Below are 15,132 nucleotides of genomic sequence, written 5' to 3' on the forward strand. Positions count from 1 at the left end.
ATTTCCCTTTCTTCCCAGGTTCCACTGTTCCACCTTTCTGCCTTCCCCCCAAAAGAAAAACATACACCAAATCTAATTTGTGTTGCCCATACACTCATGAATATTGATATTAAATAAATTAAAAATATACCTAACTATGATCTGAAGGGAAAATACAATATAACAGTAGAAGGAGAACTAGGAGGGGAGAGGGAGAGCCCATGGCGGAACGAAGGACAAGAGGACAGAAAAGACAGATATCACATGTCCTCTAGTGTGGAACCTAGATTTAAATACACATTATTGGCTTAATATATAAAGGAAAGGAACAGTAAAAAGAGGGAGTGAGACAAGGAAGGGACTTGAGGATGAATATGAACGAAGTTCAATAATAAATATGTGCACAAAAATCTCATTAAGAAACCCCTATTTGGGCTGGAGAGATGGCTCAGAGGTTAAGAACACTGTTCTTTCAGAGGTCCTGAGTTCAATTCCCAGCACCCACATTGTGGCTCACAACCATCTATAATGAGATCTGGTGCCTTCTTCTGGCCTGTAAAAATACATGCAGACAGATACTGTGTACATAATAAATCTTCAAAAAAAATTTCGGGCTGGAAAGTTGTCTCGAGAGTTAAGGGTACATGCTGCTCTTGTAGAGGACCAGGGTTCAATTCTCAGCACCCACATGGTGGCTGGCAACCACCTGTAACTCCAGTTCCAGTGGGATCTGACAACTTTGTCTGATCTCTGTGAGCAGCAGGCAGGCATCCACATGGTGCATGCAGACATATATGCAGGCAGAACAACCATATACAGAAAATAAAAATGAGTATTTAAAGACAAAGAAAAGAAAAGATGCCCCTATTTTGAGCTACAGATATGGCTCAGTGAACAAGAGCACATACTGTGCCCGCAGAGGACCTGAATTTGTATCCCAGCACCCAGATTAGCAGCTCCTAAACCCTGACAGTTCCTGTTCTAGGGGATCTAACACCTCTGATACGCTGAGCCAGCATGGGTTCTTCAGGGAGAGAGAGAGAGAGAGAGAGAGAGAGAGAGAGGGAGGGAGGGAGGGAGGGAGGGAGGGAGGAGAGAGAGAGAGAGAGAGAGAGAGAGAGAGAGAACACGAGAGAGAGAGAGAGAGAGAGAGAGAGAGAGAACACGAGAGAGAGAGAGAGAGAGAAAGAGAGAGAGAGAACACGAGAGAGAGAGAGAGAGAGAAAGAGAGAGAGAGAACACGAGAGAGAGAGAGAGAGAGAACACGAGAGAGAGAACACGAGAGAGAACACGAGAGAGCGCCGGGGAGTCTACTCCTCATCTTCCCCTACCTGCAGCTTGAAGGCAAGCTCATGCTTGAGAGCCCGGAGATCATCCAGTTGCTGCCGCAGAGACACCAGGGCATCCTGCTTCTCACAGACATCCTTCTCCAGCATCTTCATCGCCAGTTCCATCTCCTGCCTCATGCTGATCTGCAGCTCCAGTTCCTTCTCCACGTCCTGCCGCAAAGCAGATGAACTGCTTACACTCTTGCCTCCATTATATAAATGCCATAAGGTTTCACAAGGAAAGGTGGACGGACACCTTTAGTGCCGAGCATTTTGGCAGAAGGTATTTAAGAGACATTAATGACTAATAATAATTAATAAGACACTAATAATAACTATTAGGAGCTGGGTGGCAGTTTAATCCACCCACGTTTAATCCAGCAATCGGGAAGCAGAGGCGGGTGAATATATGGGCTAGCGGCCAGTCTAGTCTGCAAAGTGAGTTCCAGGACAGCCAAGGCTACACAGAGAAACCCAGTCTCAGAATAAAACAAAATAATAATAACAACGATTAGGATTAAGAAGAACATTTGCTGGGATGTTCTTGATAGAGCTGAGACACTGAAGTAACAGTTCAGTTTCTGGCCATCTGGATGGCCAGTAAGGCCGAGTGAAATTTCATCACTACTATGAGACTCTTTGGTTTCTACTATAGTCATGGCAGCATTCTTTAGCAGAACAAAGATACAGACTGGAGTTTTCTTACACATTCAGGCTGTGCCCAGGGCACACCTTGGACGGTCTTACCTAGTTTCATATCTCTTAAATGACAACTTTCAAGTTCTGTATCATGCGTTCCCTCTTTAAATAGTTATGATAAAAATGAATCATGCTGCAACATGCTGATGTTATTTCTAGGATACTTTTAATGAAAAACATTTTAATCCCTAATTTACAAACATACAGAGAGTAAATGGTAGTTATTGAAGTGCATTAAGAAGGTTCTATTCGCAGAGAACCTGAATTTCTGCCATGTACTCTTTCTTTTAAAGATTTATTCATTTTATGCATGAGTCCTCTGTCTGCATGAACAACTTTTTACCAGATGAGGGCATCAGATCCCACTATAGATGTTTGTGAGCCACCACGTGGTTGCTGGGAATTGAACTCAGAACCTGGAAGAGCAGCCAGTGCTCTTAACCGCTGAGCCATTTCTCGACCCCCTCTGCCATGTCCTCTTAACTTGAAGTAACTTATTAAGCACACATTAAAGCATCTCTCATTTTCCAACTTTCCACATTTTTAGAGATACTGCAGAGTGGGCAGGGCAAGAAACAGTTTCATAGGGTTTGTAAAGACAGGGCGCATTATTGAGTGTTGCATCTTTGATGGGACATCTGCAGCTTCTCGCTACTAGAAGTTAAGGAATTTACCAATCGTAACTGTGTCTCCTCCTTTAAATGCTTTCTTGCTTCACTCAGTGCTTGCCCTTCTGCAGTTCTGTCTTGTTTAGGACCCTTGAAAAGGCACAGAAGAGCACATATTTAAGGACTACGAGACTTGACATCAAATTTGCAAACACAATAAAGAAATGCACACTGCGTATAAGGTTTATTGTGTATGAGGTTGGATTGGAAATCTGCTGTCTCTTTATTAAAAACCCTAAAAGTGAGTTACCAAAACTGGTGGTGGAGATTCGCCCCCTCAGTCCTGGAAAACACTGCCATAGCTGTATGTGGTGCCCGTAGTCTGAGTACGTGGAGCCTGGCAAGAAGATTGCTGGGAGTCTGAGGCCAGCCTGGAGTACAGACTAAGACACTGTCTAAAAACAAAGACCACACACACAACAAAAACCACTCACCCACCTACCCAAGCAAACAAACAAACAAAGGGGCTGATGCAGTGCAGATGGCAGAGTGGCTGCTCAGCCTGCACGAGCCTTGCATTCAACCCCTAGCACCTCCTAAAACTGGGGACAGCTCAGATCTTCAACCCTGGCACTGGGAGGTGGAAGCAGGAGGATTAGGAGTTCAAAGCCATCCTTAGTTATATACCAAGTTCTAGGCCAGCTTGGGTTCCATCGGACCATGGCTCAAAAACAAAAACAAAATGCAGAACCCCAATATCCTGATTCACTGCAAAATAGGAGTTGGTTCAGAGGTGTGGGTGGTACTACATTATTTTCCCAGAGAGTTTCACATGTCACTGTCCAAATATCTTCGCTAAAAGGAAGGAAGCCACTAACGAAATTCTTCTGAGCATTTACAGTTGTTTTAATGTTTAATGTTTTAATGATATCCATTCCTCAAAGTCAAATACTAATACTCTACATAGGAAACTTTTTATCCCATTATACCTCTAGAAACACTAGCAGTAGCCAGGAAGGATGCCATGAAGTCATAAACAAACAAACAATCTGCACACAGTTGATAGATCTATCAATTAGAATGTTCCCCTAATGTAATTCTGTCATAAATTAGAACAGTAACGACACCAAGCATTATCTGGGCTGAAAGCATCATGTTATGCTCCCCAAGGCTGGACACAGGTATGCTTACTTCTAAGCCCAGCACTTGGGAGGCAGAGGCAAGAGTCTGAGGTCAATCTGGGTCACACAGTAAAACTCTGTCCCAAAGGATAACAGCAAGAAAATTAAGAAGACAGAACTGAAAAATATAAAATAAGTTTGTAAATTTATACTGTAGGCAGTTTTCTGTCCCACCAGACAGCTCCCAAATAGCCACATGGAGACTTCTTATTATGAACGTTTGACCTTAGCTTACTTGGGCTTGCTTCTAACTAGCTCTTAAAATTTAAATTAACCCATTCCTATTAATTTATTTTCTGTCTCATGGCTGTATTATCTTTACTCTGTACTGCCCATGCGGTCTTCCTGCTTCCTCTGTGCCTGGTTGGCAACTCTGCACTTCTTCCCAGCATCCTCTGTCTGTAAGTTCTGCCTAGCACTTGGCCAGTCAGCTCTTTATTAAACTAATCAGAGTGATGTATTTTCCACACTGTAATCAAATATCTTGCAACACTACACTACCTAAAGCTTGGTTCTTGAGTGGGCAGTTGGTGGTGCACACCTTTAATCCCAGCACTTGGGAGGCAGAAGCAGGTGACTCTCTGAGTTCGAGGCCAGCCTGGTTTACAGAATGAGTTCCAGGACAGTCAGGGCCAAAAAACAACCTCCCCTCAAACAAAACAAAGCAAAAGCTTGGTCCTTGAAAATATTGATATGTAGAAAATTCATTTTCATGCTAATTTACCCAGTGACAACACATAACTAGGCTACTCACTTTTAAAGGAGTAGCACAGTGTAAAAATAATGGTATATTTATCACATAAATTATTTTAAGATATGAATATTTTGCCTGTATGTATGTCTGTGCACACCTGTGTGCCTGGTGATCCCAGAGGGCAGAAGAGGGAATTGGATCATCTAGAAAAGGAGCTACAGATAGCTGTGAGCTGCCGTGTAGGAGCTAAGAATTGAACCCAGGTCCTCCGGAACAGCAATAACTTTCTTAACCACTGAGCCATCTCTCCAGCTCCATTATAAACATTGTAACCACTAAACACAGAACAAGTTATTAGCTCATACAGACAAGAGCCTGAATTAGACTTTCCAAGTCTCTAAACAAATGTAAGCAATGATGCGCTGTGGCAGAGTGGAGGGCGCAAGCTTTCGAGAGCTGTACCCTGTTCTCCGTTACAGAGTCCAGGTAAAGAGTATGTTTGATATACGTCAGTGCCCAGAACTGGCCACCTCCCTGTGGACTGCACAATGCACAGAGTCCCCTCACGAAGGTCTTAGAACCCACTTAGGGCTTACCTTCCGACTGGATTCCAATAGATAGGAGCTTTCTTCTTTAACTCGTTCCATTTCTTCTTGTAAGGTAATAATTCTGTTGTTGGCAACGGCAAGCTGTTGACCAAAATTAAAAAACAAAAAATTTTTTTATTTTTTTATTAGAATATTTTATTATCTGCTAAGGCATAAATTTCAGACTTGAACATTCTTAGGAAATCTATAGCTAAAGGAAGCTGTCTATCACCCTTTAAAATTGTACTTATCAGTCAGATATGTGGTACATGCTGTAATCCCAGCACTTTGGAGGCTGGGGCTAGTAGAGTCTCTTTAGCTTCAACTACAAAGTGAGATCCAGTCTCAGAAAAAGAAAAGTTCTAATGAGGAACATAGGGGAAGTTTCTTTCAAGTACGTAAAATGAAAATGAAAATCACCTGATATTGCTTCTCTACCGTGAATACTTTTATGTGGATGTGTGCATGGGTGCAGGTATGAATGAGTGTGTACACGCAGGTCTCAGGTCCGCGTGGGGAGTCTTCCTTCAGCGTTCTTTCCCTTACTGTCTGAGACAAGGCCTCTCACTGAACCTGACACTCAAGTTTTGGCCTACAATGGCTGTGAGCATCCCCCAGGGCTGGACTGCACACATGTGTGGACACACCCAGTTTTTATAGGGTGCTAAGCATCCAAACTCACTCAGGTCCTCCTGCTTGCACAGTGAGCACATTAGCCACTCGGTCACCTTCCCCGTTCTGCTGCCTTTTTACTACGCCCCGGGGCAGAGACTGTTTAATTCAAGAGCATCTCCATGGCTACATTCTAAACACATTTAGTGAGAATGCTTCTAAAATGTTCACAGGATGAGGTCCTGTCTCAAAAACAAATGAACAGAAGATCGTGAAACGCTGTCTAAACAAAGGTTTAATCAAGTAGTCACTTCCTGTCATGGGAATCACATTGGGAACTCTCCAAAAGACCTGTTATAGGTAATTCAGCACTTAGGAGGCTAAGGCAGGAGGGTTTAAATTTAAAGTCAGGGGGAGCTAAATAAGACTGTGTTTCAAAAAAAGACAGAAACTATATTCTATCTGTCTGTCTGTCTGTCTTTCTGTCTCTTTGTCTATCTCTATTTCTAAAGAAAAACTAATTAGCATACTCATATTTAATGCACTGAATTTCTTTAAACCAAGTTTATCTCGCTGTGCCTAATAGGATGATTAAAAACAGCGAACGAGCTTGCATTCTGGCTAGTTCACATAAGATCTTGATGAAATGTCTACTTCTATTCAACAAAGGCTAAGCTACAGATTTAGCCTACTAATCAGATGCCAGCCTTGAGGTTAATTTCCCCTTCCTATTCTAAGGGCTTTTCTAAGAGCGTTCTCATTTATATTCTTGCCTAATCTTCAGAGTCATTGTGGAGTTGAAAGAGGAAGTAAAAGCACCCCCATTTGCCAGTGGGGAACCTGGGCTTTTTTAGAGGTCAAGTGATCATCTTAGTCAGGAGCACATGACAATAAGAAGCATAACAAGAGCAGGGATCACCGGCCAAAGCTGCTTGGTCAGGCATACTCAAGAACAGACAGGATGTGTGGCTCAGGAGCTTGCCAGCTTGGAACACACATCAGTGTTCCACAAAAATCTGTCTAAAAGAGATGGGGGAGGGGGTTGTCTTTGTCTAGTTGTACCACATCAACAGTGGCCAGAATGCTTACTGAATCCTGAGTATCAGGTTGTATTCTATCTAATCCCACTGGGAAAATGAATGACAATGCAGCCAGGGCAGGAAGTTGTTTCCTACAGTGGTTCCTACCTGAAAAGTCAAATCATGTCCAAGGCAACAGGAATGATCGGTTTCACTAATTTATGTTATTAAATTTATAGGTCAAATGATTGATTCCCAAACACTTACCTCCTCTGTCAATTTAGTGTTGGATTTTTCTAAAGCATCTACTTTTGCCTGAAGGTTGTTTACAGTAGCACTATTAAGACAAGAAAAAACATAACAGTCTCTTGAAAAACAGGACAACAGCTTGCACTTGCCTTCTTAACCCCTTTCATAGTTATCAGTCTATAACAACTCTTTACAAGCTCAACTAGATCATTAATTGCACAGAATGAGTTTGTGATTTTTCATACATGCATACAACACGTTCTGATCATATCTATATCCCAATCCCTTCTGAAACAATGCACACGATTTCTGCCAGACTGGTATGCTCGGAGACAGCATACATGAGCCAGTCCTTGGCACAGAGGTGGCGCTCGGTGAGTGAAATCAAAGAGCGAGTACCTGGTACATTCTGAGCGCTCCCTACAGGAGACAAAACAGCCCATATGTACACCAGCTACTCTTGTGATGCTTTTCACCGCACTCGACCGCTTCCTTCCTTCAACAGCTTTTGTTAGGTATCTCTGCCTACAGACAGAGAACTGAGGTACAGTAAGGGCAAGGAAGAACTGAGACTATGTTTGGGTATCAAATACAAGCACATCTTTGCTTGGCTGACGTGGTCGCTGACCGTTATGGTCACACTTACTTCTTACTTTTCCCCCAGAGAAAATATACTTAATTGTTCTTGAATTTCCTAGCTGGAATCAAGATTACTCAAAATTTATATTGATACTGATAGGATTCTAGGCATGAAGGAAGGAAATAAAGGGTCCTTTCTCACTATCATTTCCTTAGGTGCCGTTTGAAATATGAATATCAATATGCCAGCTTCCTCTGAGACAAATTAACAGTCATAATATCTTGGTGAGAACCAAAAATAAATATACAAATAAATATATAAAGGAGGCCAATATCAAGCACTACTGTGGAAAATCCCAAGCTCATAACTCATTCTCAATGCTAGCCTTTCCAGCTAGATTAAGAATAAACCACCGTGACTGGCCTTCCATGCAGTTCATACAGATCTAAAAGTTGAAACAAACTGCAGGGTTAAAGATACGCCAATGGCATGGGCTTTGGCTTAACTGGCCCAAAGTCAGAAGTCAAAGGATAAACCCACAGAAACAGCTGCTGTTGGCTGTTCCCACCAGCCCCGAGCTAAGGACTGAAGAACGTAACTGACAGAAAATGCTGATAGCTGTCACCCTTCCACCTTAGACACATCCTCACAGCGGGGCTGCCCAGAGCAACTCTCAGGAGACCCCGAGGCTAAATAACGCAACTGAAGTGAACATTTCTTCCTTGGTTGGCCCTACAGGGCAGAATCCTGCTTCTGCAACCACACTCACAAACTCTGTAAGAAGTGCAATATTGCACTTTTCTTCCTAGAAACTTAGTCTTCAGGATGTATCTTTTTACTTGTATACTGTTAACATGTAACTTCCCCCCTTCTTCAGCTCAGCAGCTGTCAAGATCTGTAACTTGCCTGCTTGGGACTTTTTCTTGAATTCCAATAAATTGCCCCTGAGATCCCTTCTGAGTTCATTTTTAATTTTTATTTCATGTGTATGGATGTCTTGCTGTATGTATGCTGTGTACCATGTGTATGCCTGTGCCCACAGAAGCACTGGAGTTACAGACAGTTGAGTCCTCATGCGGGTGCTGGGAAGTGAACCTGGATCCTCCTAAAGGACAGTCAGGGGTCATAACTGCTGAGCCATCTCTCAAGTCCCCAGTATATTTTAAACTTTTTATATAATGAGACCTGAGACCTGCAAAGGGTACTCTGCCTCTGTGCCTATAGAAACTTTATAAGTCAGTTATAATGCCTTTTATGCTAGGCATGTGGCACACACCTTTAATCCCAGCCCTTGAAGCCGGGGAAGGTGATCTCCATGAGTTCAAAGCCAGGTACCAGCCTGGTCTATATAGCAATTTCCAGGCCAGCCATGCTACAAGATGAAACCTTGTCTCAGAGAGAGAGGGCGGAGTGGGGGGAGTGACTTTTACAACAGACCTTATAAACTGCAAACAAGATAATAATTAATGGCTACGATGTTAATTGTTCTTCTAAAATTAATAATTTTAACCCAAGAATATTAAAGTAATTCTGGAGAGTGTGAAGTATCTAGTGATAAATTAGTGGTAGTGAGCAAGGAGGGGGAAAGTTAATATATCAATTTAGTGTGTAAGCGAGAAGTGCAAGGGAACAAGAGAGATGCTTTACCCAAGGTCAGTACTGCAGCAGGTGGCTTTATCCAAGGCCAAAATATATGTGTCACGTTTTATGATTCTTATTGAATATATTTACTTAACCTCTAAGTTACAATCTCATGATAACCTTTTATTGCCTTCTGCTGAAAGTTCCCTAACTTATCCAGTACTTAGTTCTGTGATTGGCAAATGGAATTTTCTGTGTTTCTGCTGTACAGTGACTGAACGGGTCGTCACTGCTCACTGTTTTATGATTCCCTTTTCTCTCTACAAGCCCCCAATAAAAGAATTCTATTCAGTCTTTACTTCAGATGTCTGTTGAGTTCTTCCACGTAGTTCTTCTGGTCTAGAATTGCAGTAATCTGACCATCCCTGGAGGGAAAAACAATGGAAACAGAGGTAAGAGAAGTGGCAGAAATACCTGATACAGCTTTCACCCAGCTCTCCTAAAGCCAGAGACGGCTGGCCACAGACACACCGTGGACATGTTAAAGAGAAAGAGTCAGTGGTTCAAAAGTGGGAGAAACAACCTACATTAATACGGCTTTCTTAAGGGTCAAGATATTTTAAGAATTATTTTCTGTGACTGCATGTTTTCCTTTGTGTATGACTGCACAGTATGTGTGCAGTACCCCTGTGCCCCCTAAAGTTACCCATGGTTGTGAGCTACTATGTGGGTGCTGGGAATGGAGCCCAGATCCTCTGGAAGAGCAGCCAGTGCTCTTTCCGCTGAACCAGCTCACCAGCCCCAGTCCATATCTTTCTAATACAGGGTCTCTCTACTCAGCTCTGGTTGTCCTTGAGTGCACAGATATTGAGTGCTGGAATTAAAGGCATGTGCCATCATGGCTGGCTTGTTTCTCTGTTTGAGTTTCTGGTCATCGAGGCTCAGCCTTCCAGGGTGGGGCAAAGATAGGGCGCAGCAATGCTGAGCTTGTCCAAATTTTCAAGCTCTACTTCAAACAACAGAGAACAGGCTGGACGGGGTGATTTTACACTTGGCTCCTATGCTGAGAAGCAGAGGCAGCAGGGAAGCCCGAGTTCAAGGCCAGCTTGATCTACGTGGGGAGGGAGCGCTAGGCCACTCTGGGATATAGTACGAGGCTATCAGGAAAAAAAAAGATATGGAGAATTGGGTTGACTTTATATATCTTTATTATGTCTGCCCCCGAAATACCTAGCAGGAAAGTCATTCACCTAAAAATCCTTTTAATCATAGGCCCAATAATCAGATATTTTTGTCAAGACTTTATTAAAGCTATATAACCAAAAGTTTGTCTACTAAATCTACTAACACAATATTGTTATAAACTAGACAAGGAAAAATATGCTATATCTAGTCAGGCAGTGGTGGTGCACGCCTTTAATCCCAGCACTTGGGAGGCAGAGGCAGGTGGATATCTGTGAGTTTGAGGTCAGCCTGGTCTATAAGAGCTAGTTCCAGGACAGGCTCCAAAGCTACAGAGAAACCCTGTCTCAAATACAAAACAAACAAACAAACAAAAAAAACCCAAAACACTACATTCTGAGGAAAAAGAAACTCAATTTCTTCATACATACCCCTCACTACCTTTACTGCTGTTTCCATCTTTGAGATACATCGAAAAATCTATAACTCCAACCTACAGAGAGAATTTTCAGAAGTTAACAGAAAATTCGACACTATTCCCGACATAAAACAATGTTGCTTTCTAGGCATTTAGAAGTAACATAACCATCACCATCACCAGAAGTCCATGAGGAGCGTTTAACATTTTACTAGGAAGGTAATGTAAAGTGAGAAATTAGAGGAGCCAACGTGAGTCACAGGGGCGAGGGTGTGGCTCAGTACAGCCGACTGTGCCCCTAACAGGCACAACTCACTTCCATGCCCAGCAACACACACACACACCACCACCACCATCACCAAAAATAACAACAAAAGAAAAAGGAAGAAAAAGAAAAAACAATTCATGACAGTCAACGAATACTTAGCACAAAGAGTAAGGTTTAAATTTTCTTTCTCGTTTTCAGGCATTCTGCTACTGGCTTTATTTTCTTCTAGAAAAAGCTTTTTAAAAGTTATTTATAAAAGTTTTCTTTTTAAACTTAATTTCTACAAGCTTGCAAAGAATTGGGTTTCATTACGTACTCTTTAGTGCCTCATCCCTTCTTCCTTGTCCCTTCACCCCTGTGGCTTACTCTGCATTTTCGTACCACATGTGACCTTTTGACCTTCTCATCTTTGTCAGCCCCTTTGTGGTCTCCTATTTAGTTTTAAAGTTTGAAATTGTATAGTCAGAAGCTACACCCATAAAGTGTCACCAGCTTGATAGCCTAAACCCGAGGTGAACGAGGACATCAACAAAAGATACAAAAGCAGACAGGGGACAGTCAGGCCCCAAGCACACACAAAGAACTACAGGCCACCAAGGAATGCCAGCAGTGGGAGGGAGGTCTCCTCCAGGGAAGAGCATACAGCTGCTAATCCAATACCAAAGGGTCAACCCTGAAAACACCCACACAAGAAATAGTATACAGACTGAGCAGGGTATAGCTAGGGATCTATATGTATACACATAAACACATATGCAGGGAACAACAATTAAAAAGGGGGGCTGTGAATCTGGAAGATATTGACGAGGGAGTTATTAGAGGATCTGGAGGAAGGAAAGAGAGAAATGATGTAATTACATTATAATGTAAAAATTAATAAAACCATTATAGTTATAATGCAGAAACAACACCTATTCCCTTGTTTATGTTTCACAGGATCAGAAAAAGAAAAGCAATTTAAACACCCACAGCCTTCGCACCGCCCCTACCGACCACCGCTAACATTGTGGTGTCTGTTTCAACTTTCACTGAGGAACATCTTCATCTTCTCAAATCTGCCACTTTATTACCATCTTATTCCTTTCTTAAAAATCCAAATCACACAACACAACCTTCCTATTTCCCCTAGAAAAATGGAACAAACTCACCACATTATAAGGGATGAGAAATAGTCTCAGTGAAACATCTTTATTACTGGGCAGTTAACTCAAGCATGGCCCTGATCAAGGTGAACTGTATTTACATAAACTCCATTAGTGCTCATAAAAACCCCATTAACTACTCTTTTTTATCTGTACAATTCAAGAAATGGAAAGCACCAAAAACAACTAAAAGATATATTCAGCTAGAAAATAAGACTCTGAAACTAAGCAGTTGAACCCCAGAGCCTTCACTGCACTCCCTCGCTGCCCTGGCTTTTAATATATATTCAGGAAGTACAGCCGAGGCCAGAATTTGAAAAAGACAAAAACCTAATTTTTCCTATTCACACTGAGACAAAGGGGGAATTTGAAGCAGGGCAATGATGCTATGAAGGATTTACTAATAAACTTGCTTGAGAAATAGTAAGTTATAGAAAGTGAATTTCTCTAAGAGGACGCTGCCTCCAATGTGACTGAAAGACAGTAATGTACTGAGCAGGCTTTTTAGAAACTGAGAGAAAGAACATTTTGTTCCTTAACTTAAAGTTTGCAGTTGCTGAGAAAGTTTCTGCTAATGTGTGTTTGCCAAGATTGACCTGCAGTGAAGGCTCCTTTTCCACAACAAAAGGAGACAATCCTGACTTAAAGTCCCTTAGGCCCAACCCAGAACAAAGAATATGCCTCCAGGAATATCAGGGGGCCACAACCACCGTGAAACCCTGGTCTGCCCTTAAATCCCAGCGCTCTCACTGGGTAGGGTGGGAGGAACCTGGGTAACAACTACACGAAAAGCTCAACACTGCTGCACTTAAGCAATCAGGCATTGTCCTGCTGTGCAAATGTCCCATCTGTCCAGGTGGTCAGTCAGACTTACAGTTTCCTAGCTTGTTCAAATTGTTCTAAGTGTAACCTGGGGCCGAAACAATATGTGTAAATTGCATAAGCCTGGGGCCCATATATGTAAATTGGTAAAATTTTCTATCTGAGGCTGGCTCCCTTTTGTGCCTAGCCAGAATCAGTCACAAACTAATAGAGCTTCTTCCTTTACTGACCTCTAAGTGTGCAAAGCGGTTTCTTACTTCAAAGTCATATTAAATATTTACTCTATAGGAACAACAAAATGAAAGGAATCCTGTTTCTGATGCTCACAATGTCTTCTAACTTGGTTGGTGTGAGAGGACAGGACACAGAGTGGCACCATTAGTTATAGGAGAATTTCCCATACCTGAGAGTCCAGGTCCTCTCCTTTCATGCAGAAATTGGCATCGATGACATTCAGACCCACCAGGAGACCAGCAATAATAGCTCCTTCCTCTTCCATCATGAGGGCATTGGCTTCGTAGAACTCACTGCAACAGAAACCAGGGAGCACAGTAAGACCTCGCGCTCCAGAAACCTATGGAGCACAGTAAGACCTCAGCATATATATTCATATGTGTGTGTGCATATGCACACATGTACATGGCTAGAAAACGAGGCTCTGCTAGAGACTGAACCCCAACCTTTCTGAATGCTATGCAAGAGTCCTCTACCACCAAGCCCCACCCCAGCAACACAGCTGCCTACCGAATAACATGTACTGTAAATATCCGAAGATGATCTTAGAGTTTTGGTTTTTTTTTTTAATTTTTATTTTATGTGCATCAATGTAAAGGTGTCAGATCCTGAGTTACAGACAGTAGTTGTGACCTGCTATGTGGGTGCTGGGAATTGAACCTGTGTCCTCTGAAAGAGCAGTTTGTACTCTTAACCACTGAGCCATCTCTCCAGTCCCTGATCTCAGAGTTTTAAAGAATCATTTCCCATCTAACTTAGGTAAAAATAGTTATTACTAAAAATCAAAAGTAAAAGAAACACACGTGAAACCCAATAGGTTTCCTGATAACAGGTTTCTCTGTTGCCGCAGTAAGCCAGATCAAGCCGGACGGAAAAAGTAAAAGAACAGGTTTATTTGAGCAAAGCAATTCCTGGGTGTGTCCCTCAACCCAGATATCAAGGCCAGAGAAGTCACACACGGGAACTAAAGCAGGGACTTTTATACCCCACAAGTGATGGCGCAATGACGTATCCTCCACAAGCTTGGTTTGTGCCCAAGTATGGTCAAAAGTTGGCCGCTTTAGGAGGGGTCTTGAACTACTGGCAACTTCAGGGGAGGAGCTGCTGCAGTGGCCAAGAGCACAGAACTAGACTTTCTGGCACCTTTTCTTTGTTGGAGATTCTCTGAGTGGGTGGGGTTTGGAGAGAGAGAGAATGGGACTTTCCAGATCAAGCAGGAGTGAGCTGGAGATTCCAGCCAAACAAAACCTTTTAATTACATCTACCAATTATTTAAGACGCTTGATAACTTATGAAATACATATGCATTTGATGTGGGAGTCCCCTCTGTGTGTTGCTTGTATTGGTTAATGAATAAAGAAAATTGCTTTGTTCTGATAGGGCAGAACTTAGGTAGACAGAGAAGACAGAACTGAATTCTGGGAGGAAGGAGGCAGAGTCAGAGAACCACCATGGAGCCGCCAGTCAGACATGCTGAATCTTTCCCGGTAAGCCACTGCCACGTGGCAATATACAGATTAATAGAAATGGGTTAAATCAAGATGTGAGAGCTAGCCAATAGAGGCTAGAGCTAATGGACCAAGCAGTGATTTAATTAATACAATTTCTGTGTGGTTATTTTGGAGCTAAGCTAGCCGGGCAGCCGGGATGAACAAGCGGGCCCTCCTCATGCAATATGCATTTATAATATGTTTGCCATATGATATATGAAATTATGTCATAATTAACAAAAGAGCAATTATACCATTATAATTAATTTGAAAATAGTTTCTGGCTTAAAAAATTTCTTAAAAAATATTTCTGGCTTAAAAATTATTTTAGAAAATAATTTCCTATAATTTTGTTTACATTTTGTTTTTCTTTTTTCTTTTCTTTTTTTTTGAGACAGGGTTTCTCTATATAATTTAAGTCCTGGCTGTAGACCAGGCTGACCTTGAACTAACTGAGAT

The 15,132-nt window shown here is 42.1% G+C and overlaps 1 protein-coding gene across 8 annotated transcripts in view; it reads right to left on the minus strand.

The window, feature by feature from the left end:
• The window catches only part of Rufy3 (RUN and FYVE domain containing 3), a 92,758-nt gene that overhangs the window by 16,368 nt on the left and 61,258 nt on the right, over positions 1–15,132 (minus strand). For all 8 annotated transcript variants that reach the window (XM_075942446.1, XM_075942443.1, XM_075942445.1 and 5 more), the window contains 7 exons: positions 13,353–13,476; positions 10,731–10,792; positions 9,477–9,542; positions 6,975–7,044; positions 5,086–5,178; positions 2,681–2,764; positions 1,311–1,478 (listed from right to left, as the gene is read on the minus strand). In XM_075942446.1, coding sequence (XP_075798561.1) covers positions 1,311–1,478; positions 2,681–2,764; positions 5,086–5,178; positions 6,975–7,044; positions 9,477–9,542; positions 10,731–10,792; positions 13,353–13,476 — 667 coding nt within the window. The remainder of the gene's footprint in view (positions 1–1,310; positions 1,479–2,680; positions 2,765–5,085; positions 5,179–6,974; positions 7,045–9,476; positions 9,543–10,730; positions 10,793–13,352; positions 13,477–15,132) is intronic.

Source organism: Microtus pennsylvanicus, chromosome 12, assembly GCF_037038515.1.
Source record: "Microtus pennsylvanicus isolate mMicPen1 chromosome 12, mMicPen1.hap1, whole genome shotgun sequence".
Classification (NCBI taxonomy): domain Eukaryota; kingdom Metazoa; phylum Chordata; class Mammalia; order Rodentia; family Cricetidae; genus Microtus; species Microtus pennsylvanicus.